The 27,513-nt window shown below is 38.3% G+C and overlaps 1 protein-coding gene across 1 annotated transcript in view; it reads left to right on the top strand.

Moving 5' to 3' along the window:
• Window positions 1-27,513, top strand: part of SLC44A1 (solute carrier family 44 (choline transporter), member 1) — a 111,723-nt gene that overhangs the window by 15,029 nt on the left and 69,181 nt on the right. The window contains exon 2 of the mRNA XM_011966358.1: window positions 4,159-4,301. Within this exon, the coding sequence (XP_011821748.1) occupies window positions 4,159-4,301 (143 nt within the window). The remainder of the gene's footprint in view (window positions 1-4,158; window positions 4,302-27,513) is intronic.

Genomic DNA, 27,513 nt, shown 5'->3' on the forward strand with positions numbered 1-27,513 from the left:
TATGGGCTTTATAGAGGTGAAGTGGTATCTGAGAAAAAGAGAGTCAGTATATGTTTTCATTAATTCCAGGGGAGAGGGCTGTAAGCAGAACTCCTTTTTTTCCCTATCTTTTTATTTTGAAACATTTTGCCATATTCATACACCATCTCCCACCCACTCTATACATGTTTTTGTTGACCATTTTTTTTCAAAACTAAATTTAGTCCTTCTGCTTTGTTCAGTTACTTAGTAGAGGCTCTAGGTATACAATTCAAACATGCTTGTGAAATGAAAGTGTGTCTTTTTTTTTTTTTTTTTTTACTAATAGCAAATAAAACTAAGCATAAGCCCTTACTTAGGTACAACTAGACCTTGTGATATGAAGGGAATATGAGCACAGTTCATTAATGAGCAAATTGTCTTTCTCCCACTTAGGCAGTCGGTACTTACGAGTTGCCAGGTCATGCCTCTGACCCACCATCCCTGTGTGCCTTCATCTGATTTGAGTCACCTCCTATTTGTGAATAAATTTGTCTGTTCCTCTTCTCTCTCTTAAAATAGCAGTGCTGAAAGCACTTCCATAGGTCACTCATTTGAACATTTTAGCCATGATTTTCTTCCTTGCTAATAGTCTTACTTGTTCTCTAAGATTGCTTCCTACTCCTCGCTTATGAAAGCCTTCCTTATCCCCTTATCATTTGCTTCATTAATGCGATTTTTCCTTCTGTTGAATGCCTTTCCCCTCTCTCTCTGCTGAACCATTAAATTATTGAGTGTATTCTGTAAAGTTTCTCTCACCCCACTTTAATTTCATGTACCACATTGTTTCCTTTCTGAAATTATATTGCTTCCCACATTTGGATTTTAGAATTTTTCTTTTTAAAGATATTGTATTTTTAATTGTATTTGGCCTAGTTCCCCATTGTCAGTGGTTGTACCATATGAAAAGTCCCTAGGATAATAGTCATGGTTTCTTCTCGTCTTATTAGCTTATTATTCTCCTTGCCCACCCCCCACCCCTGGCAGCTTTCCACCCTCTCTAATACTTCTGGAAGCTACTAAGAAGTTTAAGTGGCCTATGTGAAAATATGTCAGTGTCCCATTTTAGCATATATATGTAACATTTACAATTTATACCCCTGCCTACATCCGAGAGGGATGTGAGGTGGCTTATGATGATAAAGAAAAAAACCCACATGTCCAACAGTACTGTTAAAAATAGTCAGAAAAGGAAATCAGAAGCCACTTAAAGGAATCTGTAACACAATGTACTTACCAAACATAAGAAGAAAATTCCTATAAAAAGTAAAAGAAGAACATAACCTTTTAATTATGTAACAACTTTGCTATTCTAGATTAGTAGTGAAAGAAGATTGTAATTGTGGTCTGAAAATATTTTTGTACAGTAACAAAATTACTGACATTCTCGCTGTTCCCCCTAGAAATTTTTGTTCTAAAACAGAACCGAAGGGGTTTTTGTTAGTGTCCAGTTACTGTTGTTAACCTCTTTAGTCTGACTTTCCCATTCAAATTCACCGCTAACAGCTACCATTTATTGATCACCTGCCATGTACCAGACAGTCAGCTAGGGATTGGATATGTGTTATTTCATTCAGTTCTCCTCATTAGGCTATGAAATAGATGGTATTACTCTGTGTTAGAGAGGAGGGAACAGAGTCTAAGTATGTAATTAGATAAAAATTACACAGATGGTAATTGGTAGAGTGAGGGTTTGAATCCAGGTCTTACTGAATACGAAGTCCATTCCCTTACTGTTAATCTGAGTCTTCTTGTTAAAACATGTATTGGAGGCCTCACGTGGTGGCTCACGCATGTAATCCCAGCACTTTGGGAGGCTGAGGCAGATGGATCATTTGAGGTTAGGAGTTCGAGACCAGCCTGGCCAATATGGTGAAACCTGTCTCTACTAAAGATACAAAAATTAGCTGTGTGTGGTGGTACATGCCTGTAGTCCCAGCTACTCAGGAGGCTGACACAGGAGAATCGCTTGAACCCGGGAGGCAGAGGTTGCAGTGAGCCAAGATCGTGCCACTGTATTCCAGCCTGGGCAACACAGCTAGACTCTGTCTTAAAAAAAAAGTATTGGAAAGGTTAGCTATTAAACCTCCTAATACTTACCTCCTTTTCCAGTTTTTACTCAGCACAGGGCTTCCTAATTTGGAGTTCAAAGATATGCTTAAAATGGTATGCTGATTCACACATGTAAATATGCAAATATGTATGCAAAGGATTAAATATTTTTTTTCCATGTCTTAGTATTGGGTTGAAGTTCTGAGGTGGGATTGATTGCCCTACAGTGTCCTTGGAGGAGTCAGGAGAGGGGGAGAGGGGCAACAGGGTGAGTGTGAATGAGTAAGTACTGACCAGCTGTGTCTAACCCCACCGCTAGCAGTTTGTGCTGCTTGGAGGCAGAAGGAGACTAACATGTATTAAGACATGCACTTTACACGTAACATGTATTATCTCATGTAATTCTCACAACAGCCTTTGTGGTAAGTGGTTTTAACCTTAACTTATAGATGGCAAACTGAGGCACAGAATTAAGTAAGTTTGTCCAAGGTCACCCAAGAAGAAAATGGAGTCATCAGTATTCCATTGATCAACGCAGGCTTTTCTGACCCCGAAGCCCACCATCTTTCCCTTGTAGCATATTCTCACTTATAATAATAGTACCTAACAACTATAATAGCTAAGACTTTATTAAGCTCTTACTATATGCCAGGCAGATTTTTTTTACCATTTTACTAGATTACATCATTTAATCCTTACAACAGCCCAGTGAGCTACATACACTCATTATCTCAATTTTACAGATAAGTAAATTGAGACAGAAAGTTGAAGCTAGTGAGTAGCAAATCAGGGATAGTCTCCACTCTCAGTCTATTTTTTTACAAAGTATAGCTTCAAGAAGTTTTTACTGACTGTAGCTATGGTCTCTACTCTTTCCTTGTAGCTCCCTTACCTGCACAATGAAAGTGCAGGGCTTGTTTAGAAAACAGTTTGTTTGCCTTTTTAGGTAAGTATATTTAAAGGGGAAATACTTTTCTCTGAGGAATTGCATATGAGTATAGTATTTTCCACTTTAGGCCTTAGATCTAGCAAGGCTATTTAGATAAGTACTACTCTTGATACTTGGCTGTGATTAATTAAATAATGATAGTCTCTGCCTTCACAGCCAGTTTACTAAAGATAATAAAAACGTAACCTTTTAATTACCAGGTTGCAAGAATAGTTCTTAGCCTCAGTCTTTCCCCCCAAATACAATCAGTTTATCAGTAGTGATTCACTTTACTTCCTGTTCTTCTGGCTAGTTGCTTGCTGTCAAGCATAGGCTTTTATTGCTTTGTTTTGGTCAGTGCATGCTTGACTTAGCAAGCATGATGTGCTTCTGAAGTATCTACCATTTGCCTTTAGTACTGTGATGAAGCATATTCCCATGAAATGAAGTGACCTTTGCAGTATACAAAGCCAGTGCCTTACTGTCCTCCAGTCTTCAGTATTAAGAGCATGGCAGTGCTTCACGATGTAATTCTTTGACTTGTATACAGCTTTATTGCAGGAAGGAAACAGAAGTATTGCTTGCACTGAAGCGATAATGATTCAAAACCCCCGTTCCTATTGTTCTTTTGAATTTTTTTCTTTCATCCTTTGCTGGTGTTCACTTAAAGGAACCCCTTTACAACCAAATGAAACTAAAGAATGAGGGAAGCTGGGTTTGATTCTGTGCTCTGATCTTTACTAGCTTTGATGGCCTCGGATAACTTGTTTAACGTCGCTAGGCCTCAGTTCATAATCTTCATCATGAGATTAGAGATAACGTACTACAAGCACCTGTTAAGAGTACACAGACTGGCACAGAGCAGGTGTTCTGTATAGGGAAGCTGATATTATTACTATTATTATTATTAATAAAATTCAAAGATGATCTTGTGATGTAAAGGTTAGGATTTGTTTTGTTATGGTAGTAAATAGTGTTTCCCTATGGACTTCTTTGTATTGCTTGTGCAATCCAAGGAAAACAGTAGAATAGTGTTTGCAGTAAGGAAAGATAGCTCTTTGTTCCCTTCAGCAGACAAAAGAAGCTCATTATCGTATCAACTAGTGACTGTTGGCTATTGAAATGGTTTATTTGTATGTTTTTTTCTGTTTCTTTCCTAGGGATTTATTTGTGGCTTTTCAATAGCAACAGGTGCAGCAGCAAGACTAGTGTCAGGATACGACAGCTATGGAAATATCTGTGGGCAGAAAAATACAAAGTTGGAAGCAATACCAAACAGTGGCATGGACCACACCCAGCGGAAGTGAGTAGACTGTTGCTGAATGATGAACACATGGAAACTTTGAAAGAGGCACAGAGAAAATCCTGCTATTCTTACTGTTTTAAAGATAATATCTTACCAAATATTATTTTTATGTGACTTCTGTTGGTGTGTTTGATTTTTTTTCACTGAACCCTTGAATCATTCTTGTTTTTGGTCTACAAATATATTCTTCAGGAAACAGAATTAGTTACCATGTTAAAATGGGCTACCTTTATCCATGTTAGTGGGTAAAGGCTTGATTTGAAAAGGTTATTCTTTCACTCTTTTTTTTTCCCACTAGCCTTTAAGCTGTGCACTAGTTTTAACCCTGTAACATTTTTTTCCTCTAAGATTATACTTAATGGGAGAGAGAGGGATGATAATGGATTTTGAAATATTAACATTATAAAAAATATTTTATGTGGTATCATTTATAAGTATACATCAGTTTCCTATTTTATAAAATATACATTTTGTCAGACTTTAAAATTTGCTTTGGCTTCTCAATATTCATCTTTTAGATTTCATGAGATTCCTGACTTAATTGACTTTTTCTTCAAAAGAGCTATCATTTTGTTTTTAATACCTGTGGGGAAAATAGATTTCATCTAGCATATTTTATGTATGATGCTAATATATTTGTGTAAACTATATATTTGTGCCCCATGAAGCCTTATTAGGCATTTGTTCTTCAGAATTAGCAAAACTAATTTTAAGGTAGTAGGCTAACTAATCCAGTTAATGCACTTTATAGGAAAAGGCTAAGCAGGTAACATTTTAAGGTTGTAGGTCTATTATAAAGCATTTTCCAGGAACGTAATATGTAATAACTGTATTTATTATTATATAAATCTGTTGGTTAAATCTGGGCCCCTAGTGGGAAGTATAAGATTAATTTGATAATGTTACAAACCTGAAGAAATCCAAATAGTTAATTTCTCAGTGTTATTCCTCCCATTAATGAAGATAAGATAATGCATTTTAAATAAACAAAATTGTAAATGACAACAATGAGTATCTTTATAGCATCCCAAAGTCAACTAGCATGCGATACCACCCTGTGAGGTAGGTGTAACAGAGGCTTGGAAGACTGAAGTAATTTTCCCAAAGTCACATGGCTGGTGGGCGGTAGAATATCCAGCCCAGAAGATGAGTTTTTCTCTTGATATGCACCTGCATCCATTGAGAGAAGTGAAAATTGGACTCTTAGCAATTGGAAGAATTATTACATTTCTTCTTCTTTATGATTGCTTCATGAAATTAACGCAAATTTGAGACTGTATGTTATTTCTTGTAGCAAGACTATGCATATTTTTTTAATTTTTATTTTGAAATAACTTTAGACTCATAGAAGTTGCAAATATAGTACAGAGTTCCACAGTACTATTTTTTTGTAGATAGCATCTACTCTGTAAAATATTATTTAACTCTTTAATGCTGCTGACATGTATCAAATATAAAATATTACAATTTAGATAAAGGAGATAAGAGGAAAAGGGAACTACTCCCTCAGGTCTTCTACTTACATGGGATTGGAATCATTTTTAATGGCTCCTTTCATAACTTGCCAGGACTCCATGCCTGTTCTCACCATAAAGTTTGTGTAAATGCCACTCTTCGTATTTAACATTGTGGTGATTCATCTGTTCAGTGGAGCAGATTGCAAATACTTGGATTATTCTATGTACCTTTCGGCCTCTTCCAAGAGAGGCTATTTATTATTCTGAAAATGTGATCACTGTTCCCTGAATGCTTAGCATAGTCAAGAGCCATTCATATAGAGGGAAAATAGTTTCCCAAGTGTAGCTATTCCCTAATTCATGTACACATGTTTAAAATTTATTTTTGATTTCTACTTCATCTTCTCTTACTGTATGACCTTTTTAGTGCTAACCTACTTAAGTATTTCTGTCTATAGATGTTTTTGTAAAAAAAGAACAGACTTTTTTTACCTTTCTCAGATAAGTCTATAATATTTCGATCTGAAAAGAGACAGAAAAGCAGCAGTCTTTGTGTTTGTCACCTTTATTCCATCCTCTTCTTTCTCCTGAAAATGTATTGGTTTCCTTCCTTTACACTTATTTCCTCGTACTTCTTTGCTTCCTTACGAACTGTAGGCTCTTCTGTAGCTGTATAGTATTTTTATACCTGTTTTGTCTGCTAGTACTTCAGCCTAACCCTGATCACTCTCCCATTCCTTACTGTCAGCCGCTAGTACAGTAGCTGGTCTTACTAGGACCTTTATACGTATTTGTTGAAAAAGTCAACAAATCAGTCCTCTGAAATCTCAACTATAACTCTTTCTTGCGTTCATGAATATTGTTTCTTCTATCAGAAAAAAAAATTCCTCCCAATCTGCACATGGCTAAACTCTACTCATCCTTCAGCTCTCAGCATAAATGTCACTTCGCTTCCCAGAGAGGTATTTTTGTTCTCATAATTTAAATCTGATATTCAGAAGTACTCTCATTGTATCCTATAATATGTGTAAGTATATACTTATTTTTTGATTATTTGTTAAATGTGTATCCTAAGTGCCATGAGAGAAGAGATATATTTGCCTAGAGCATAGTAGGCACACATTTAAATGCTTGTTTAATGAATAAATCAATTTGTTTCCTTAGAATATGTTTTAAGAAGTAAATTAGTGAGTCTGAGAATTTGAACATTTTAAAATTATTAATGCATATTGCTGAATGGCTTTCCATGAAGACCGTTCCATTTATATTCCCACGAACAGTGTTTGAGATTGCTTTTTCTTTGCTAGTATTATTAGTTTTTATTATTTACTAATTTGTTAAGCCAGAAAATAGTGTTTTATAGTTTTAATTTGCATGTCTTTGATTATTAATGAGTGTGAACCTTTTTTCCCCATGTTTGTTGGCCTCTCATGAAGACTGTTGTGCTAGCGTATCTATTCTTGGTCGTCTTATCTCTAATCTGCTCCATCCTTTATACTGTGATAAGATTAAGTTCTTTAAAATAGGGCTCTTATGTTGTCATTTCCCTCCTCAAGAGCCTTTCCTTTGGTAGTGTTGTCTATAGCCTCAAAGAAGAGCCCACTTAGCCCTGCCCTTCCAGGCTTCTTGTGATCTGGACCCGTTTCACCTATTCAGTCTCCTCCCACGGTTCCTCAGTGTGATGTTCTTATTGTCTGGGACATTCAATTGATTCTTACCTCTTTGCTGTTCCTTCTACCTGTCTGCCAGTCTGAATTCTTGAAACACTTAAGACGCGTCTCATAGCTAACCTCTGTATGAAATGTTTCAAAACTAACCTTATCCGTAGTGAGCTTTCCTTTACTTTGATTACCTGAACTTTTCTATATTATACTTGTTATTCTACTGCCTTCAGTTTGCGCCCTAATTATATTGTGTGTTTCTCATCTGTCTGTATTAATTGGCAGTTGCTAGGTAACAGTATTACTGTAAAGTTAGTGACTTAAGATACATTTGTGATCACTTTCTGTAGGTCAGAAATCTGGATGTGGCTTACCTGGGTCTGCAGACACAGACTCACAAGGCTGCACTTAAGTTGTTGGTCAGGGCTGAGATTTCATCAAAGGCTCAATGAGGGGAGGTTCCCCTTCTAAGCTCTTGTGGTTGTTGGCAGCATACAGTTCCTTGAGGGCTGTTGGACTGAGGGCCTTTGTTCCTTGCTGGCTGCCATTTTTTTGATGGTGGGGATCAGGGTGGTAGTAATATATTTTGAACTCTGATTGGGAATTTCAAAAACATACTTTTTCTGCCACATTCTAGATTGTCCACAATCTTTAGGTCTATAATATAAGTAGCCTCAGAGTATATATGTCAATTTTAGATAAAAATTTGTCATTATTATTATTATTGGAGGCAGAGTCTTGCTCTGTTGCCCAGGCTGGAGTGCAATGGCATGATCTCGGTTCATTGCAACCTCCTCCTCCTGGGTTCAGGCCTCTCCTGCCTCAGCCTCCCGAGTAGCTGAGACCACGGGCATGCACCACCACGCCTGGCTAATTTTTTTTGTATTTTTAGCAGAGACTGGGTTTTGCCATGTTGCCCAAGCTGGTCTTGAACTCCTGAGCTCAGGCAATCTGCCCACCTCGGCCTCCCAAAGTGCTAGGATTACAGGCGTGAGCCACTGCGCCCAGCCTTATTACTATTATTGTTATTCCCAGAGAGGAAGCTCCCTATCTTCCATATCAATTTGGACAGACCAGAGATGGTCCTGTTTAGTAGCAAGATACCTGAGTTAGTGAGTGTGTGGACTGAGCTACGACAAAAAAAATGTCTAGCTTTGTTGGCCTCTGGGGAGAAGACTGGGGTGAGGGCAGGGGTGTTGTGTATCTATCAAAGATGCTCCCAGGTACTGGGTGCCTGAGATGGGAGAAGATGTGGCAAAGTGGTGGTAGCTCTTTGTAAACTAGGTCATCATTGTAAAGCTGGGTGACAGTAAGTAGGGAACTGCTCTTAATCTTTTTAACATAAACATTGTATCATTATTAGAACTTTTTCCTCATTCTTCAAACAGTCCTAACACAGAGCTTAGTGTCCGCTTTCTTTGTTACTCCAAGAAGTTTTACCAGTATATCTCATGCATGAATATCGATTCTTCCATAGAGGTTTTAAAGATATATTTTTGCACAAATCTAATTTTCTTTTTTATCTTTTTGTCTTTCTTCCAAGGAAGCCATTTAAAGTCCCAATCACTGATAAAGGCTCCATTACCCTAAAATGCCTCTCCAATTTCAGATAATCTGTATTAACAGGATGTAAAGAACTAGAGGTCTGCAGAGGATGATAGCATCTATGTATGAGTAAAATCTATAGGGGGTGCATTTTATTTGAGCTCTTTTCAATTTCCTGCATAATCTTTACCAGAGTACCTAGTAAAAACAGAATCAGAGGATGAGTTTTACTTCTTTCTCTTAATTGTTCTCATTGGCAAGATACTCAAAGCTTAAAATGTCTGTGCTAAAACGATCCTTGAGATTATATTACAAGTGAGGAAACTGAGTCTAGGAAACATGAGGGACTTGATGGAGATAGACCAGCACTCAATTCTCACCCTCAGTCGGTGCTCTTTGCATCATGCACTAAAATAGATCTGGTGAGCTGTGTGGTAATTCCAGTTTCCCACCTTTTTTGCTTTGGGGGTTTCTCCCTCCCAACATTTAAAGATGAAAGAAATTTTGGGGGGAACTTGATGAGTCCCCACTCACGCTAAAAAAACTTTGAAAGGAACCAAAGCCCTTATACAATCTAGGAAGGCTTTGAGTAATTTGAAGGCAATTTTGTCTATTTCTTTCTCTGACAAATAAAGAATATGAATTGTGATGAGGAACTGCGTTTTTTGTCTTTTTTTTTTTTTTTTTTTTGCCATTTGTATGTTTTCAATATTTACTGAAAAATACTTAGCTTCAAATTGATAATGGGGTTTTTTAAATAAGATAATTGATTGTTTAATAAACAGTGGTCTTATTTTAAGGAAACTCTCCATTTTTATAATATCTACACATACGCAGAATAGGACTTTAGTGGCCATTGATCACCTTCTTTAAAGTGAGAGTCCTGTATCTTAATGTCTCTGGTTCAGTCTACCCCACGATCACATATTAACTTATGCAGAGGATTATTTAGGGGATTGTACCAATAGGAAGATTGTGCTTGCTCTTTAAATGATTGTCAAACTTTCTAGGCCTATACTAACCATATAGCCATCTATTTTAGGGAGAATATTATTCTTTAATTAGTCAGCATGTAAAACATGCCTCTTTTGAAGACTTTTTAAAGAGTAACCGAATCTTGTTGACTGTGCATACCTGTTCCTGTTTGAAAAAGAACTAGAAAAATACAGATAAAATATGCTAAAATATTTGCATTGGTCCTCTTATCAGCTAAGTACTTGCACAGGTTTTCATTATGTGGCTAGGACTTCTCTTCCTCGTGATGACTTAAATCATACTGCTGTTTCCTGAATGACTATCCTTCACCATTTTTGAAAATTATGTTTATTATTTTATTTAGCCCTCAGCAACCATTTATTGAAAATCAGCCGTGTGCTACAGACCACTATTATGAATACTAAAATAACAAGCAACCTAAGTGGTTGAAAAAAAGGTTTGGTTAAATTCATTCATTCATTCATTCATTCATTCATTCATTCATTCATTCGTGAACTCTATTTCCTGGCCATCTTCTTTGAGTTAGGCACTTGAGATTATACTCCTGAGCAAAATAAGCATACTTTTTTTCTTTAATCTCATGGGAATTACAGTTTTGTGGAGAAAACAATAAAATCATCATACAATCACAAATTATTATAGCTATAGGAAGTGTTTTGAAGAGAGAGGTATTAAGGATCTGAGAGAGGTTATAATGGGAAGGCCATGAGAGAGGTTACAATGGGAGGTCCTGGCCCGGTCTGAGACACTGTGGAGTCAGTAAAAATGATGCTGTAGAAATATGTCCATAGCATGCAATATATGCATAACATTATTAAGGGAAAAATAAATTGCAAACCAATATGTACAGCATTATTTTATTTATATATGTAAAAATATACATATACATAGAAAAGTATGGAATGACATGAAAATGTCAGCAGTGTGATTAGCAGTTGAATTATGGATGGTTTTAATTTTGTACTTATCTCTTTTTTCCTAAGTTTTCTATAATCAATATATATTACTTGGGTAATGAAAAAAAATAAAAAGGATAAAAAGACATTTGTAGTCCCTGTCCTTGAAGACCTTGCATTCTAGTGGGAAAGACAAAATACATGGAGAAATTATGACAGTTCAGTGTTGGAATGTCATGTAAAAGTGTTGTCTGTTGAAAGCTGAGTGACTCCACTTTCCTGAGTTCCTAACAGCAGGCTGGTGGGGAGAGGAAAATAAGGCAATTTGATGGTAGTACTGGAACCACTATTGTGTTAGTTTCCTAATGTTGCTGTAACAAATTACCATAAAGTAAGCAGCTTTAAACAATGTTCTGTAAATCAGAAATTGAAGCAAATTCGTTGCTTTAAACAATGAAGTTCTGTAGATCAGAAGTCTGTGCACAGCATGGCTTAGCTGATTCTCTGCTGTAGGGTTTGAAGGATGAAATCAAAGTCTTGGCAGGGCTGTGATTTTTTTCTTAAGGTTCTAGGGAACGAATCCTCTTCCAGGCTCATTCAGGCTGTTGACAGACTGCAGTTTCACATGGCTGTAGGACTGTAGGACTCCTTGCTAGCTATAAACTGGGAGTCATTCTCAGCTTCTTCTAACATATGTTCTATAGCATATATTCTATGGCTCATGACTGTCTTCCTCCAGCAAAATTGGGTCCGATTCTCAGTCTTGAATCTCTCTGACTTCCCCTTCAGGGCAGCATCTTGGTTGCAGGTTGTACATGTGAGTTGAAGACTCTCAGCCAGTGACAGGGGTTCAGGGACAGGGTAATTTCAGGCAGAGTTTTGGAGCCCCATTTAGGTATAAAGATGCTAACTAAATTTTCAGAAGGTAAGTTTATAGAGATGTCTTTGAAAATATTTTTTGTCATATTTTGGGGGTTCAAGGCAGGGCTTGCATTTTATCAGGGTAAAGTCAAGTAAAGTAGGCTGTGAAAGGATGGTACATGTAATGGTGATTGGAAGAAGAGGTGAATAGATGGTTATGAGGGTTTGGGGACTGAGAGGTGGCTCCAAGAGCCCATCTTCTGGTGAAGATGGAATTCTGATTAGAATACCAAGCTTGGTTCTCATCGTCTGAGGAATAGTGTGGCTGAGTCTACAGTTTAGAATGCTTGTTGGCCATCCTAAAGCCCAGGGAAGACTGGCACACACAGGAAGGTGCTCCCGACTCTGTCGTGTACTCCTGACTCTATCTTGTGGAGTTGTAGAAGCTTAGAAGAAGAGAGGTATACATGTGTCCATTGGACTAATTCTTAAGTTTTACAGGATATTCTACCTACCTGTTGTTAAGGTATTACTTAGAGCAGCCTGCTTCTTCCTACGCTTAGGGATAGGTTTAAACAAATGGAGATGCTCTAAGCCTTTGACGAATTTGCCTTTGCTTTGAGGGAAAGCACTCTTCTCTCTGTCTTCTGTCAGTACTCTCTGATTCTAACTCTAACCTACTGTCACTCCTACTAAAGTGAAAAAGAGAAGCCTAGATAGATACCTCACATAAACTTGTATTTGAGAACTTATTTCCCCCCCAAATTTACAAGCATTTGAAAATAGTAACATCTGTGATGTTCTAAATAAAAACTTCTTGTATTATGTATACAGGTTTTTTTGTTTTTTCGAGATGGAGTCTTGCTCTGTCACCTAGGCTGGATTGCAATGGCAAGATCTCAGCTCACTGCAACCTCTGCCTCCCGGGTTTAATAGATTCTCCTACCTTAGCCTCCCAAGTAGCTGGTATCACAAGCACCCACCACCACACCCAGGCAATTTTTGTATTTTTAGTAGAGATGGGGTTTCACCATGTTGGCCAGGCTGGTCTTGAACACTCCTGACCTCAATGATCCCCCCCACTTCAGCCTCCCAAAGTGCTGGGATTATAGGCATGAGCCACCACACTTGGCCTATACAGTTTTTTCCTAAACTTTCATTCTCTCTTATGGAAAATATTAGAAGCTGTAAATATGCTAACTAAATTTTCAGAAGGTAAATTTATGGAGATTTTTTGTGACCACACTACTCTTTAGCCTAAAGTTTTAATCTCTTTACAAAGCTAACATCTGTATTGCTAGTGTAATTCTGCCTTCAGGATAATACTTGCTGTGGAAAATACTGCTAGCAATTTGAAAGAGGAGATCCAGCTACATACCTTAGAAAATGCAGGAGTTGAAAGTCAAAATGTTTTGTCAATTCTAAATAGGGAAGTGAAAAGCTGTTTAACAGAACTAGATGACATGTATGCAGCTAGGTGGCAAGGAAGGGTGGATTGGTTTTTCTCCGTGTTGTTTGACCAGGTGTGTATATTTGCCATGTCTAAGTTAAATAGCTGATACAAATGCTCAATCCGAAGTCTCACTATTTGAGTTGGTTCTAGGTGACCTGGCACCTGTAAAGATTTTTATAAGCTTTAGTCGTTGTACATGAGCTGATAGATAATGATCTTTGTAATATACTTCAGGTAATTATTAACTGCTTCAACTATGAGTTTGATGGTGATTGGTTTGCCACCCACTTGTGTTTACCTGGGTGTGAGAGTTGAGGGCACCTAGGAAGTTAGAGGGCACACAGTCCACACACAACCACCCTTACATCTGACCCCAAATGCAAGATTGGGGTCCATAAAACCACCTATTTCCTGGCAAATAATTTGCCAGGAAGACTTACAGAACTCACTGAATGCTACTATACTCATGGTTGTGGTTTATTTTTAGGAAAGGATATAGAGTAAAATCAGCCAGCAAAAGGAGTGCATGGGGCAGAGCTTCCATTGTTGTCTCCCTTGGAGAGAGTGGAGTGTGCGGAGTCAGAGCACAGTACTTTCTCAGTGTCAGTGTGTGACAATACACAGAGTATGTCTAACCAGAGAAGCTCACCTAAGCCTCAGTGTTCATAATTATGTGGCTGACTCAGTCTCCAGTCTCCAGCTCCTCTGGTCGGTTTGATACCAGGTGATCCCAAACTCCTAATCTAAACAATATTGTTAGTCTTTCTAGGGTGGTCAACCCCCACCCTAAATACTCTGTGGAGTGGTCTACCCCGACCCTGAAACACATGGTTAGACTTCTATGACCCAAGAGCACCAAAACAACAAGGACACTCCCATAAGGCTTAGAAATTCACTCCCAGAAGTCACGGGCAAAGTCCAGATCTCTTTCTGAGTAAGGCTAAATTCTTACTACATACCCACTGGGGCTCATTAGATTAAATTGAATTTTGTGAAGTCGATTTTTGGGAAGAAATTTAAAAATATTTCATTTTTGTAACTTTGTTGAGTTATAACTTACATATAGTAAAATTTACTCATTCAAGTGTAGTTTGAATTTGGTAACTATATACAGTCATGCATCTTCCACCACAATCCACACTTCTTTTGCTCTTAGAAAATTACCTTGTGCCCCTTTGTAGTCAGTTCTTGCCCCCATTCTTGTCCCTAGACAACCACTGATCCGCTTTTCATAGTATAGTTTTGTTTTTTCTAGAATGTCATATACGAAGAATTATACATTGTGTAGTATTTTGTGTCTGCCTTTTAAAACATATCATAATAATGCTACTGAGATTCATGCATATTGTGAAATATATCAGTGGTTAGTTCCTTTTAAATTACTGAGAAATATTTCATTGTGTGGATATAACACAGTTTATCTGTTCACTAGGTTTTTTGCAATTTGGGTTATTTGAATATTTAACTTTTTTTTTTTTTTTTACTATTGTGAGTAATACTGCTTTAACAATTTGTGTATGTAATTTTATATATTTCATTACTCTTGGAGAGTTAGATATATAGCATTGAGGTTGCAGAGTCATGTGGTGAGGATATTTAACTTTATAAGAAATTATCAAGCTGTTTCCCAAAGTGGTTGCTGCACCATTTTGCATTCCCACTACAAAAGTAGGAGGATTATATTTGCTTCATTTCCTCACTAACATTTTGTATTATGAGACTTTTTGTTATTTGTTATATTTTATTTTATTTTTTTAGAGATAGGATCTCACTGTGTTGCATGGTTCAGAGTGCCATGGCTATTCATTGGCATGATTATAGCACATTACAGCCTCAAAGTCCTGGCCTCAAGTGACCCTGAGGCTCCCAAATAGCTGGGACTGTAGGTACAGATCACCATGCCTGTCTCTGTTCTTTTTATTCTTAGCCAATCTAGTGAATCTGTAGTGGTATCTCATCGTAGTTTTAATTTGCATTTTTCTAATGACTGATGATATTGACCATCTTTTTAAGTGCTGGTTGACCATCCATCTGTTTTCTTTTGTGAAGTATTCATATCTTGCACATTTTAAAACAAACTGGTTAGTCTTAATGAGTTATAAGCACTAAATCTGTATACAAGACCTTTGTTTAGTGTTTTGCAATTATTTTTTCTAATCTTTGGTTTGCTTTTTGTTTTCTTAATGACATCTTTTGATGAGCAAAAGTTTTAAATTTTGATGAAGTTGAATTTGTTTGTTTTTATTAATGGCTCATGTTTTTTGTGTACTAGCTGAGAAATTACTGCCTTACCCCAAATTCACAATTTTTTTAATGCTTTCTTCTGCAAGTTTTTTAGTTAGCTCTTACGTTTATATATATGATAAATTTTGGTTTAATTTTTTATTATGGTGTGAAGAAAAGGTCAAGGTTTATCTTTTTTCTCCCATACAAAAAATACAGTTATTACAGAAGCATTTATTGGAAAGACTGTCTTCCGCATTGAATTACTTTGCCACCTTTGTTGAAAATAGATTTTATTATAGGTTTGATGGCATGAAAGGAGGCTGATGGAGTTTCTAGTAATAGCAGCTACCAATATTATGGAGAAATAGAAGTAGTTTACCTCATTAAATAAGCAAGGACATCATCTTTTTAATAGCACTATTTTAAATAACTAGTTGCAGCAAATCATAATAAAAGAGATAAATAGAATATGTATAGGTGGTTAGAAAGAAAAATAATACTATTTGCCAGTGACAAGGGGCTATAACCTAGAATGTTTAGGAGATTCAACAAAAACATATCTTGAAATGAGGCGCTTAAATTATAGGTTATAAAACAGATGCCTAACTAAAGTCAGTCATTTGTCTTATCAGTGCACAGAAAATACAATGAAAAATATAATACTTGTTTTATTAAAATAAAATCTAACAAGATATATGTGGGACCAAATACAGAGAGTTATAGTATTTTAATTAAAAAAAAAAAAAAAGCAAGAGAGGTATAATCTACTGGTTGAGTAGTCTTAATATAGTAAAGATGACAATACTAACAAAATTAATTTATAAATTTAATACAGTGCCAGTTAAGATCCCAGTAGGATGTGCATTGAACTTGATTGATAATATAAATCACAGAGTAAAGGACCAGGGAAGAATTTCAGAGGGGAAATGTTTTTAAATTGTTTCTCATTCACAAGATAATTTGAAAGGATTAGAAGTAGGTGCATATATTGTAAGGCAATGAAATGGGAGTAAAAAAGATCAGGAGCCACACAATGGAAGTGAAGAGATGAGACCAGAAATCTAGGCTAAGTGTAGTTACTGACATTAAGCACTAAATTAGCTGTGAACTTCCTGGTTTTGAAGGCAGGAAGGGAAACACATGGGTTTCACCAGAGGTTGCAAATCCAAAAGCCCCTAGGCAGATACTGTAAATCACTTACATGGGTTGGGTATAAGACAACAGGGAATATTGGACACTTTGAACTTTATATGTGTGTGCCCCATATAAAGGAGATAGCTGCTGATTGGGGTGAGTTTTGGCGTATGGGTAGATGGGGCCAGTGATGCTAAGTTTTTAGAGGAAGCCAGAAGTCTGTTAATGAGAAGAAGACTGTATCAGTCCTATGATTTTTAAATGTTGATAGTTAGCGTACTAGCCAAATGAAAGATGGGAGCGAAGGATTACTAATTGTGTGAGTACAGATTGTGTATCTATAGTTGTGATTATCTAATTAATAATTGTGTCACTTGGAGAATGAAAGGGGTATTGCCATTCTAGGCCGAAACCTGTTCCAAAGGACAACAAGAAGACTATCTGGACATAGGTTAAGAACAGTGATGGGAACAAAATAGAAACAGCAGAAATAAATACTGTGAAAGTAGTCAGTGTTTAACAAAAAACATTGGGTTAAGTATTTTGAAGAAAGCTACATTTAGTTCTATTTTAATCTCATACCATGCAAAATAAGTTCCACATGGGTTAAATATTTTAAAATGAATGTTCTACTTTATATAATTGAATGAATATTATACTTTAGTGATTGTTATATTTTGTATAATTTCAGTATTATAAATGAATATTATACTTTATATAATTTCAATAATTGATACATTGTTGAGGCAATAAAGGAATTAAATAAGGCTGGGCGTGGTGGCTCATGCCTATAATCCCAGCACTTTGGGAGGTTGGGGCGGGCAGATTACCTGAGGTCAGGAGTCCGAGACCAGCCTGGCCAACATGGTGAAACCCCCTTCTCTATTAAAAAAAAAAAAAAAAATACCCCCCCAGGTGCTGTGGCAGGCCCCTGTAATCTCAGCTACTCGGAAGGCTGAGACAGGAGAGTTGCTTGAACTCAGGAGGCAGAGGTTGCAGTGAGCCGAAATTGCACCATTGCACTACAGCCTGGGCAACAGAGTGAAATTCCGTTTCTTAAAAAAAAAAAAAAAGAAGAAAAGAAAAAAAAAGAAAATAAATAATTCGAAGGTAGGCATGTTTGATTATCAAAAATTTGATTCTCTGATACAAAAGCAATACAATGGGAACAACATTCAGAGTTTTTCTGTAATAGGTAAGATTTTTCATGCAATTGGGGATGTATCTGTACGGGTAGATCCATTAGGCAGATTATTGAAGGACAGGTTACACTGTTGAAAATAACAACAGTAATGTTTGGCCAAAAGATCTTCATTTGTAAAATGAAAATAGTAGCAGTACTTCCTTTGGTGTTTTAGAGGAGTAAAGATCATAAATCATGGTACGCCTTAGCACAGTGCTTGGTATCATGAACGTTAACAGCTGTTTATTATAATCATCTTCATTATCATCCGAAACAAGCTTCAAAGTTACTTATCAAGGCTTCATCCCTTTTTAACCTAGATGGGGAAAACACAGCTATTTTAACCATCTGTTACATTTATATAGTTTACAAAGCACTCTAACGTATTCTGTCTCATTGATTCTCACTATCCCTGGGAACTGTTTAAATTTTTTCTCAGGTTTTGTTTCAGGGTTCCCTCTTTCATAGACACAGCTTGGTCTTTGTCATCACCCTTAATTGTTCTACCTATACAGTCAATTCAGAGTAATTCAAAACTTCCCCCACCCTCACCATGGGCTTCTCTCCTTCCATCTTGCCTTGCATGTCCTTTTTTGCCCACTGCAGCCATTCTTCGACCTCTAGTCCTTCGACTCCTGTACTTTCTCCCAAGCCCTTTTTTTTTGAGATGGAGTCCTGCTCTGTCGCCCAGGCTGGAGTGCAGTGGCATGATCTTGACTCACTACAAGCTCCGCCTCCCGGGTTCACGCCATTCTCCTGCCTCAGCCTCCCGAGTAGCTGGGACTACAGGCGCCCCCACCACGCCTGGCTAATTTTTTGTATTTTTAGTGGAGACGGGGTTTCACCGTGTTAGCCAGGATGGTCTCGGTCTCCTGACCTCGTGATCCGCCTGCCTCGGCCTCCCAAGTGCTGGGATTACAGGCGTGAGCTACCGCGCCCAGCCTTTTTTTTTTTTTTTTTTTTTTTAAGACATAGTCTCACTCTGTGGTCTAGGTGGGAGTGCAGTGGTGCAATCTCGGCTCACTGCAACCTCCGCCTCCTGGGTTCAAGTGATTCTCTTGCCTCAGCCTCCTCAGTAGCTGAGATTATAGTTGTGTGCCACCACACCTGGCCAATTTTTGCATTTTTTTTGTAGAGATGGGGTTTCAGTGTATTGGCCAGGCTGGTCTCAAAAACTCCTGGTCTCAAGCAATCCACCTGCCTTGGCCTCCCAAAGTGCTGGGATTGCAGGCATGAGCCACCACGCCTGGCCTCCAAGTGCTCTTTTTACTCTACTTTCATCCTTGTTTTTTGTTGTAATATAATTTTTTCATAATGTTGTGGCAATATCTAGTGTATATCTGTGCCTTACTGTCTTCCTCAGAGATCTGAAAGAAATCTGTGATAGGCAAAGGATTCCAATGGACATTTCTCCAAAGCAGCTATATGAATGGCTAACACGCACATGAAAAGATAGCCAACATCATTAGCTCTCAAGAAATGCAAATCAAAACCACAATGAGTTACTATTTCACATCCACTAGAATAATTATAATAAAAAGGCAGTTACAGATGTTGGTGAGGATGTGGAGAAATTAGAGCCCTCATACGTTGCTGCTGGGAATGTAAAATGGGATAGCTGCTCTTGTAAACAATCTGACAGTCCATCAAAATATCAAAATAGAGTTACCATATGATCCAGCCATTCCACTCCTGAGTATCTACCCAAGAGAACTAAAAACACATGTCCCCACAAAGACTTATACATGAACATTCGTAGCAGCCGCAGCATCTAATAGCCAAAAACAGAAAACAGCACAAATGTGCATCAACTGATGACAGGATAAACAAAATGTGGTATATCCACACAATGAAAAGTTATCCAGCCATTAAAAGGAATGAAGTGCTTATATATGCCATGGCATGGATGAACCTTGAAAGTGTTATACTTCATAAAAGAAGCCAGCCACATAGTGTATGATTTTCTTTATATGAAATGTATAGAATAGGCAAATATATAGAGACATACAGTAGATTAGTAGTTGCCTAGGGCTAGGGAGTAGGCGGACATGGAAGGATGCTGTATTCACTTGTTTTCTGTTGCCTACAGCAGAATACCTGCAACTGGGTAATTTATAAAGAAAAAGGAATGTATTATAATTATGGAGGTTGAGAAGTCCAAGATGGAGGGTCTGCATCTGATGAGAGCCTTTTGCTGGTGGGGACTCTGTTCAGAGTCCTGAGATAGCTCAGGGTTATCACATGATGAGGGGGTCAAGTGTGCTAATATGCTAACTCACATCTCTCTTCTTACAAAGCCACCAATTCCCCTCCCATGATAATCCATTAATCCATTAACAAGGGCAGAGCTCTTATGATCCAGTCACCTCTTAAAGGCACCACCTCTCAATACTGCCTCACTGGGGATTAAATTTCAACATGAGTTTTGGAGGGGACAAATATTTAAACCATAACAGATAGGGAGTTATTCTAATGGTTATGAGGTTTCTTTTGGGGGTGACAAAAGGTTCTAAAATTAGATTGTAGTAATGGAATAAACAACTCAGTCAAATATACTTAAAACTTTGAATTGCACAGTTTACACAGGTGAATTTTATGGTATGTTATTTATATTCCAAAAAAACTGTTACACTAAAAAGAAAATGAAATTTCTGGCCATTGGCTTATGACACATATTATTTCTCAGTATGAGTGCTGAAACAAGTTGATTTAGGAGTGTTCTTTCAATTTATTGGACTAACTAGAAAATTGTTTTTTTCATGTGAAATGTTCTTTTTTAAGAGACCAGGTCTTGCTTTGTCAGCTAGGCTGGAGTGCAGTGGTACCACCTTTGTTCACTACAGCCTCAACCTCTTGGACTTAAATAATCCTCCCACCTCAGCCTCCCAAGTAGCTGGGACTATAGGCATGTGTCACCACATCTGACTAATTTTTGTATTTTTTGTAGGGATGGGGTCTGACTATGTTGCCCAGGCTAGTCTCAAACTCCTGGCCTCAAGTGATCCTCCTGCCCTTGTCTCCCAAAGTACTGGGATTACAGGCGAGAACTAATGCACCCAGTTAAAGTTGTTTTAATTTACTTTCTTGCCTCAGTTTATTATAAGGAATATCATTTGCTGTAAGTGACTCTTGGTTGCCATTCTGACAATTATGTCTCCCTCCATAGTACATGGATAAGCAGGAGTTTGTAGCTAAATAGGAGAGTCATTCTTCCCCCATGCTTTTCCAGTTCCATGCCTTTGCTCTGCAATGTTAGTATCTTCTTTGGCTCTTTCATCATCTTACTTTTTCCTCTTACGAGGCCTTTGACAATCTATTTAAAACTATGAAGTATAAAGTCTGTCTTCAGAAAAATACATATGGATTTGCACATCAGAGTTTGCTTATGATTTCTGGAGGCTTACAGATTTCACCCAGGTTAAGAATCTTAAGAATCTCAACCTACATACTGACTTTGGTGATCTCATGCACTCCCAGGGGAAAGCTACCATTTATGTGCTGATTATTCCAAAATCACTATCGCCTCTCCAGATTTCTCTGCTAAAACCCTACAGCCAACTGTATAGGTCCATTTGGACACTTCATAGGCATCTCCAACTTAAATTGTCTAAAGTTGGAACGTCATCCTTGTCCTTCTGTACTCTGCTTCTTCTGAGTCCCCTATCTTACAGAATTGAGCAGGATTCCAAACGAGAATGTCCTAGCCATTTAGTCTAAGATGCTAAGCATTACGTTTATTTTTTTTCCTTTCCCCCTATGTATAATCAGTCATAAAGTTTTCTTCAGTGTGTCTAAACTTTTGAAACCTACTCCTTTTTATTCGCATTCCCACCCTAGTTCAAGTCATCATTTCTTGGTAGAAATTTAGTAGCCTCCTAGCCAGTCTCCTTACTTTTCTCTTGCTTACCTCTGATTCATTCTGCACATTGCAGCTGGTGAGCTCCCAATGGCTTCCCAGTGTCTTTAAGAAGAACTCCAAACTTTCTAACTTTTTTTTTTTTTTTTTGAGACTGAGTCTCACTCTGTCACCCAGGCTGGAGTATGGTGGTGCAATCTCAGCTCACTGCAACCTCCACTTCCCAGGTTCAAGCAATTCTCCTGCCTCAGCCTCCCAAGTAGCTGGGATTACAGGTGCACACCACCACACCTGGCTAATTTTTGTATTTTAGTAGAGACAGGGTTTCACCATGTTGACCAGGCTGGTCTTGAACTCCTGACCTCAAGTGATCTGCCCACCTTGGCCTCCCAAAGTGCTGGGATTTACAGGCATACCATTTATAAGGCCCTGATTGATCTAGTACCAGCTGACCTGTCCAGCCGTCTACCAACCATCCTGACCATTTTCTTGTTTTCAGCTGTGCCATGCCCCCTTTCACCTTTTTGCCTTTGCCTGCTCTGTTCCTGCCCTATTCCTACTCGCTTTCATCCACACTGGTTAACTCTTACTCATTCTTTAGGTCCCAGCTTTAGATATCCCTTCTTCAGGACACCTATCCTGATTTTCCATTAATGGGGTACGTTTGTTGCCTCCTTTATAATCCTGTTTTCCCTGCTTTAGCACTAGCACACTGTTTATAATTGTCTTCTTACACTCTGGATTGTGAACACTAAGAAGGGAGACACTTATTTATCATCATATCTTTAGTACTTATTTAGGCCTACACCTGGCAGAATAGGTGTTTAATAAAATTCTTTTGAATAAACGAGAGTAGTTCTCTGTTCCTGAAATATCTTCTTCCCTATCTTCACTCCTCTCTGGCCCCACTTAGCAAAATCTTATATAATTACCATCTGTTTATTTATTTGGGAAATATGCAGCTGCTTCTTTATTCCAGGCATCATTTTAGGCACTAAGGATGTAGGGGTGAATTAAGCAGTCAAATATCTTTGCCCTGCTGGAGCTGATATTCTACTAGTGGTGGTGGAAAATAAACAGATAAATCAGTAAAATACACAGTGTGTGAGCGAGTGTAAGTCTGAGGAGAAACAAAGCAGGAAAGATGAAGGCACATCAGAGTAGAAAGTTGGCGTTTTAGACAGGCTGGCCAGCGAAGGCTTCACTGAGAAGGTGTCTTTTGAGTGAAGACTTGAAAGGAGGGAAGGAGCTAGCTCTGTTGCTGTCTAGAAAAAGAACATTCCAGGCAGATAGGCAGTGCAGCGGCCCCAAGGTGAGAGTGTGCCAGGTTGCTTGAGGAACAGAAAGGAGACCAGTGGGAGACCAGGCGAAGGTGAGATTAGAGAGGTGCACATTCTCTGAATATTGCTCTCTTAGTCTGATCCTTGGGCTTCCTCTGCAGTTTAAAGTTATTTTCAGCTCTCAGTGCTGTGAATTACCAGAAAGGACCATGAAAGTTTCTCTTCTTAGCAGTTGCCTGTAAATCAAGGTCTACAGAAGTGCTGGCAGAGGAGGCTGCCATGCTGTTTAGAATTCAGTTGTCTCTTTGGGGATTAGTGAGATGGCATCCTTAGGTTTTAGTTTTAACAAGTGGCACCTCTTCCTTAGGAGATTTTTGCTTCTTCCTAATTAGGACTGAGGAAGCAGTGGGGAAGGGGCACACCCCTGTCAGCAACCTCATGGATTGGGTTTCTTGGGTTTCACCAACTCTGGGGTGCTGGCTTCATAGTTCTTTCCTAATATAACAGGGCTCCTCTGGGGGCATTTGGGTCCCACCCTGAATCAGATGACTGGGCTTGCCTTGCTGGCACCCCAACACCAGCCCCTCTGGAAATAAGAGGCCTCCTCTGGGCAGAATTCCACTGTGGGTGGAGTACAGATCTGCGGGGCTCTCTGTAGCCTATGTTTAGCAATAGCAAGCCTCCGCTAGGCTGTCATGGTTTTCAGTTTGCTATGATTCACTCACGGCAACACTCTCTGTGGAAAGGGGCTATAAATTGTAAATTGATATGAGGTAATAATTGGAAAAATGATCAGACTCCATTTTTATTCCCCTCTGGGGAAGACACATGTCAGGAATCACTAAAGCAGAAGGTGACAGAGGGATTTTTCAGCCAGCTTTCCAGCTTTAGTGCTGCAGTGCTTCCATCCTGATTAGAGAGGAGAGCAGCCAAATTCAGCAGGAGGCGGCCAGCAGACCTAGTATCTGCTTGCCACCTTTTGCTCCAAAAAGGCTTGTCACAGAGTTGCCATGGCAGCAGGAGGCAATTTAATGGCAAAGGCTCATCTCTGGAGCAGCACTGCTGTTCCCCAGCCATTCCCTCTCTAGCCTTCAATTCGAGGGGCTGGCCATACTAGGGTATCACTGTTCCATGGCCATTTGAGTACATGTTGCCTAATGGAAGAGCTGTAAGATCTTCCAGATTCTAAGGATGGCTACATCTTCTATCCCCTGCTTCTCCTTAGTGCATAGCTCTTTGATGCTCCATCCTATAGTCGACTTTATCAGATTATTTGCAGTTCCTTAAATATGCTCTTTCATGATTCTGTGCTTTTAGACATGCAGTTTCCTTTGCCTAGAGTGCTCCCTTCCCCATCTGTCTGGAAAATTCTTACTCATTTTCAAAATATGGCTTAGAAACTGCTTCCTCCTCCTTAATGGTTTCTCTGACCCCTTATCCTCCGTGCAGAATTACACAATTTCCACTGCCATCTCGGCCTTGCCTCCTATCACATGGTTTTTAAATGACTGTATACATTTTTGTTTGTTTTTCTCTAGACTATAACTTACTTGCATTCAAGAACTGTATTTTATGAATTTGGTATCCCCTATTTAATTCCTGTCACGTGAGTGTTGCATACCACATAAGAGTACAGCCCTATATCATGTCCAGGTAGGGCTTTGTCTGCCAGGGATCCCAGAAGATTGCACTGATTTAATCAACTGACTTGACTGGTCTGTAACTCACTCTCCTTTACATTTATTCTCACTTTCCAGTTTGAACTGGAAAGTTAGGTTAGTCACCCAGCTTGCCAATCAGTTCCATCCTTTGTTAAATTAGGATGTTGTGAGGCTAAAGCCTGTAATGCTTTGTGACTCAAAGTAAATTATCAATGAATCTTACTGTCTTTACCTTCTCCTATCTTCAGTAAAGAAAGTAAAAGCAAAACAGAAGTTTAAATGAGTTTTAAACCTTCTGTGGCATGGTATCATTCGTTTTCATCTTCTTGCTCTGAGCGCAGCTTTAAAAGTCACTTCTTTTGTGACTCTTATCCTTTTTCCTGAGTTTCAGTGATTTAATGTCCCTCCTTTGTCTCATCCTGTTTTCATCTTTGGTGCATCTGTCCCCCTCATTCACTGCGTAGACAGAGCGTTTTATTTAGGCATCTCTCCTTTTCCTACCTTTTGGGATAATTTGTTATTGTATCTCAAAAATATTCATTTAAAAATAAACCTTTTTCTGTTCCTCAAATAATTTCTGGAAACCACCCCAACTGTAATAAATACACATTTACATGCCTTACCTGCTGTCCTCTGTAATGTTTGCTTTGCAGTTTGGTCTGAGCATTTTTCTCCATTCCCATCTACCTTTTAAGTTCAAAGCTTACTTAGGCTGTTTTGCAATTCCCTTTGCAAATGCATTTCTGTATCATCTGATCATGCTATGTGCATATTGTATATGCCAATGCCTGCAGGTGTCTAGGCTGTTTTGTTTATAGAGTATTTTTCTCTTACTGCTTCTTGTCTTTCATTCTCACTTTTGGTATTTTATTTATTCCTGTTCCTCTAAAGGATGTGAAACTTAAACCTGTATTTAAATTATCAAAAGGCTCAGTAAAAGATTCACTGAGGATGACAACGACAAACTTGCTCTTAACTTAGGTTTATGGAATATCTGTGACATGGGCTCTCCACCTTGGAGATGGCGTAGAGAAGGAGGAGGTATGGAGGCCAAGGCAAATAATCAGAGTTGGCCTGAGAAGCTTTTTCAAAATGTATGTGCTGCATCTCTTTCCTGATCCTTGCCCTGTTGGGAGTGAAACTAGGCGGATACTGTGTGTTACCCTCTCAGCTGAAATACTCATCTGTAGTTTTCAGTTACAATAATCTGGTTTGTCAGTGCCATGCTTATTACGATTATTTGTTTCATTGTCTAAAAATAAAAATAAAACTATCAGTTCATTTTGTTTAAACTGAAAAGTGAAAAACTAATGTAAGCATTTATTTACCTGTTTAAGGACATTTTCAAATCAAAAGGCGAGAAAGTGCAATTTTAATAAATCATAAATTGGTTTGATGCATGCACTTTGCCTCCTCTGTAAATATTCAGTTAAATATGAATTAGTTAAAATATAATTACTTGCAAGCATGTTGCCATGGATTGGATGAACTTCAGAATGCTGGAAACAATATTCAAAGTTAATAGAGAACAGTTAAAGTTACTAATGATATTTGTAGGAAATGTTTTGGAATAGTGCAGAATGGAAACAGTGAAATTCAGAATCAGAGGTACTAGGTTTGAATTCATGCTTTGGCACCTGCTAGCTCTCTTGGGCCTGGTGGTTAGGCCTCAAGGCCTCAGTTTTAACATCTTTGGAATGGTTATGACCCCTACCTCACAGAGTTGTTGCAAAGATCAAATAAGGTCTTGAATGTGACAGTGACTAATACCTAAACACCCAACAAATGTTAATAGAATCTGGACCTACGATCAAGGTTTCCATGTTATTTTTAACTTTATGTGTGTGCATTTGAATATGTGAAATGCATAGAGAATTAAGCTTAGTATCTTCTCTTTTCCTTCTTTCTTTTTGCTTTTTTTTTTTTTTTTTGAGACACAATCTCACTCTGTCGCCCAGGCTGGAGTGCGGTGGCGCCATCTCGGCTCACTGCAACCTCTGCCTCCCAGGTTCAAGCGATTCTCCTGCCTCAGCCTCCCAAGTAGCTGGAATTACAGTTGCCCGCCACCACACTCAGCTAATTTTTGTGTTTTTAGTAGAGATGGGATTTCACCATGTTGTCCAAGCTTGTCTCGAACTCTTGACCTCAAATGATCTGCCCGTCTTGGCCTCCCAAAGTGCTGGGTTTACAGGCTTGAGCCACTGCACCTACCCAGCTTAATATATTCTTAGACTATGGAGGGCAGGTAAGATATGGAGTGTAAGCATGTGATGTGTGTGAGTGTGTATTTCTTGAAGATATCATTTCAAGTAAGTTTTTAGATATTTTCAAACCACATACACAGGCTGAAAAATGTGCAGTGTTAATTTCAGAGAGTTATAGTCATGGTAGCATTCTTCTCGCCCTCCTGTTCTTGTTTTCCTTGTGCTGGATCTGTTTTGACGGCGTACTTGGTTCTCAAGGGGGTAATGACTTTACCCTTAGTCATGAATACTGATACACAGATTCTTTTTTTTTTTCTAAATGAAAACTAAATATTAGTATTGTATCCCTGTTTTATGCCCATATAAGAAAGTGTTGAGTTTAGTTCCTTACTATGAAATGTAAAATGTGTGGAAAGCAAATAGTATTCTTTGTGGTAATGACAAATCACTGAGTGCATGCTATGTTAGGTGCTTAATATATATTATTGATCACATTACAACAAACTATAAAATAGGTGATACGTAATTTTTCAGATAAGGAAACTGAGGGTCAGAAGGATAAATATATTTTCCAAGGTCAGAGAACTATTAAGAGAGAACCAGAAAGCAAGTTCACATTGGTCTGACTAAAGCAAGGGATAAGGTTGCTGCCCGGTCACTAGCATAAGTCAAAGGAATATTTTAAGGTATAAAAGAAGTTAGAAATGTAATAGGGATACTTTTGCCCTTGGAGGAGGCTGAAGCCTGCAGGACGGACAGTGCATCTATTCTCAAGAGGTTGTCATTGATCCAGCCT

This window comes from Mandrillus leucophaeus, unplaced genomic scaffold, assembly GCF_000951045.1.
Source record: "Mandrillus leucophaeus isolate KB7577 unplaced genomic scaffold, Mleu.le_1.0 Scaffold76, whole genome shotgun sequence".
Lineage (NCBI taxonomy): Eukaryota > Metazoa > Chordata > Mammalia > Primates > Cercopithecidae > Mandrillus > Mandrillus leucophaeus.